This window comes from Salvia hispanica, chromosome 5 (genome assembly GCF_023119035.1).
Source record: "Salvia hispanica cultivar TCC Black 2014 chromosome 5, UniMelb_Shisp_WGS_1.0, whole genome shotgun sequence".
NCBI classification, from domain to species: domain Eukaryota; kingdom Viridiplantae; phylum Streptophyta; class Magnoliopsida; order Lamiales; family Lamiaceae; genus Salvia; species Salvia hispanica.
The window spans coordinates 25,629,270-25,631,593 of record NC_062969.1 but is presented as its reverse complement, the minus strand read 5'-3'; the positions used below and the strand labels follow the sequence as shown (position 1 = coordinate 25,631,593).

General features: G+C 39.9%; 1 protein-coding gene across 2 annotated transcripts; it reads left to right on the top strand.

The window, feature by feature from the left end:
* LOC125190453 (glucan endo-1,3-beta-glucosidase 12-like) lies at positions 1 to 1,876 on the top strand. Of its 2 annotated transcripts, none has more exons than XM_048087767.1 (2): positions 1 to 252; positions 1,090 to 1,876. In XM_048087767.1, exons 1-2 carry the CDS (start codon positions 192 to 194, stop codon positions 1,710 to 1,712), a joined length of 684 nt encoding a protein of 227 aa, XP_047943724.1. In that variant the 5' UTR covers positions 1 to 191; the 3' UTR covers positions 1,713 to 1,876. The 2 variants fall into 2 exon arrangements, with proteins under 2 accessions (XP_047943724.1, XP_047943723.1); XM_048087766.1 differs by having other exon boundaries at positions 6 to 252; positions 1,009 to 1,872.
* The last annotated feature ends 448 nt before the right edge of the window (positions 1,877 to 2,324 follow it).

The following is a 2,324-nucleotide window of genomic DNA, read 5'->3' as shown; positions in this document are numbered from 1 at the left end:
ACTTTTCTTGGCGATCAACTCCACATATTCCTTCTTTCTTTAACTTTATACCTTCCATCCTTAACCCCTTTATCTCCTGCCCTTTTTTCCCAGCCGACTTTTCCATCAAATCTGTGTATTTAAAAAAAACTGCGACGACGCCATTATTAACTTATACAGATCTCCATCGCTCTTCAACTCCAAACATTAAAATGGATGCATCACCTTCAAACAAGCTCCTTTTCATCTTACTCCTTTCTCTCTTCTCATCAGGTAATTAATTCATTACTATACTCCGGTTTTTTTCCGTATTAATTTATTTTCAAGAACTTAATGTACGTGTGGTTTTAATTATTAATATCGTCTTTTATTTCAAAGTGTTGGGTCTCAACTTATCTCCAACGTTCTGCCATAAAATCTTTTACATATATACATCCGCGTCAAGAATAGGATTGTTTTGAATGATTTAGTGTTTTCGTGTGTTATAGTACATATGATTATGAAAATTGGGAGAAGCATAAATGAAACAAAGAGAATCGTATCACTTGAATACTTGATCTGATTAACAACGGAGTATAAATATATGCAGAACTAAATCGTGCATATGAATTTTTTTCTTGTGCGACTGTTTTAGTTTGATTTTTGGGTTTAATATACGTAATTAATTAACTAATTTAAACGTCCGAAATGCATGGGCTTTATATTGCAATCAGTTTTAAACACATAGAAGTGTTATGACTATGTTAACTCAATTCATTAGGACATACGTGTTCATGTGGTGGATGGCGTGTTTGAAATTGACAGGCACGTCATCGCTTTTTTTTTTTTTTGAAATGTGGCAGATGAGATGCAAAATTTTCATCTTTCGTGACATCCCTTGATTTATGGGTAATTAAATTAATAATTTTGATCTTTATCAGAAAATATGACACGAGATCCGAATCCATACAAGACTATTAAAATGTAATAGTACTAGAGTATATTCTAAATAAAGAAAGAATCCATAGACGTTGAGACTCCAATTTTCAGGGCCATTCCTAGCAAGTGCAAAAAGGATACACAAGTTGATCCAAACAACTCAACATGACACCATGAATCCTCCTTTCACAGCCTCTCCGGTAACTAATCCAGTGACCACCCCAGTAACCAATCCGGTCACCACACCAGCCGCCGGAACCTACCCACCGGTCGACAGTTCGACGCCGCCACTAGTCACCATTCCTTCCGCCAATCCAGCCACCGGCACACCCATTCCGCCCGCCACAGACCCCACACTCAACCCCCCATTTCCAGCCACCCCCACCTTCCCGCCCGGAGGCGGCCAACCAGCAGTCCAAGCAGGCGGCGGTGCGGGGGGGCAGAGCTGGTGCGTGGCGCGGGGAGGGGTGCCTGAGTCTGTTCTGCAGGTAGCACTTGATTATGCATGTGGGATTGGAGGGGCGGATTGCTCCGCTATTCAGGACGGCGCCGCCTGCTCTAGTCCAACCACTTTGGAGAATCACGCATCCTATGCATTCAACGCCTATTATCAGAAGAATCCTGCTCCAACTAGCTGTGATTTCGGTGGAGCTGCCACTCTCACCAATGCCAATCCAAGTAATTACTTTCACTTCACTCAATATCTACTCATCAAATCTGGTCAAATTCTAGTCAGTCTTATAAAACTTGTAATCACAATATTAAATCACGGAGATTTAGATAATGGAGAGAGTAATACTTATCTTAAAAAATAGCCACTATTATTACATTATCTTTTGTGAGGGAAGAGGAGTAGCTTTTGTAAGTTTTCAATAAAGGTAGATCTGTCTATTAATTTTAAAAAGGTAGGTGCTTTTTATAAAGATGATACTAGTAGTAGTATAGTTTATCCTTACATAGGCCTGTCAAAATAGATTTCGGGTATTGGATATCTGATATTCAAACCCGAAAATGTCGAATAATTGGATACCTGAAACCCAATTTTTCGTGTATCGAATCGGCGGCACTGGGAGGCGGCATCGATGGCTACGGTGAAACCCCTCCCACCGCCAGCATTTCTTCGGCTTCGGTGACGGTTGCTGGCTTTATCACCTGCATCATTCTGCCACTATCTACTATTCTTCAGTGGCGTTTATGAGTTAGGAACGCATACAAGTTTTGGGCTGTACAGTTCTTTGCGGGATATACAATTACTCAAAAATTTCTAGTGCCCTTTTACTTCTATTCTATGTGTATACCCACTACCTCTAGCTCTGCATATACGAGATGATATAATAACGTATACATTAATTTCCTAGACAGATTGATTTGTATATTATGTAACAACGGGAGGAGCTTGCAATATACATATAAGATGAACAACTATA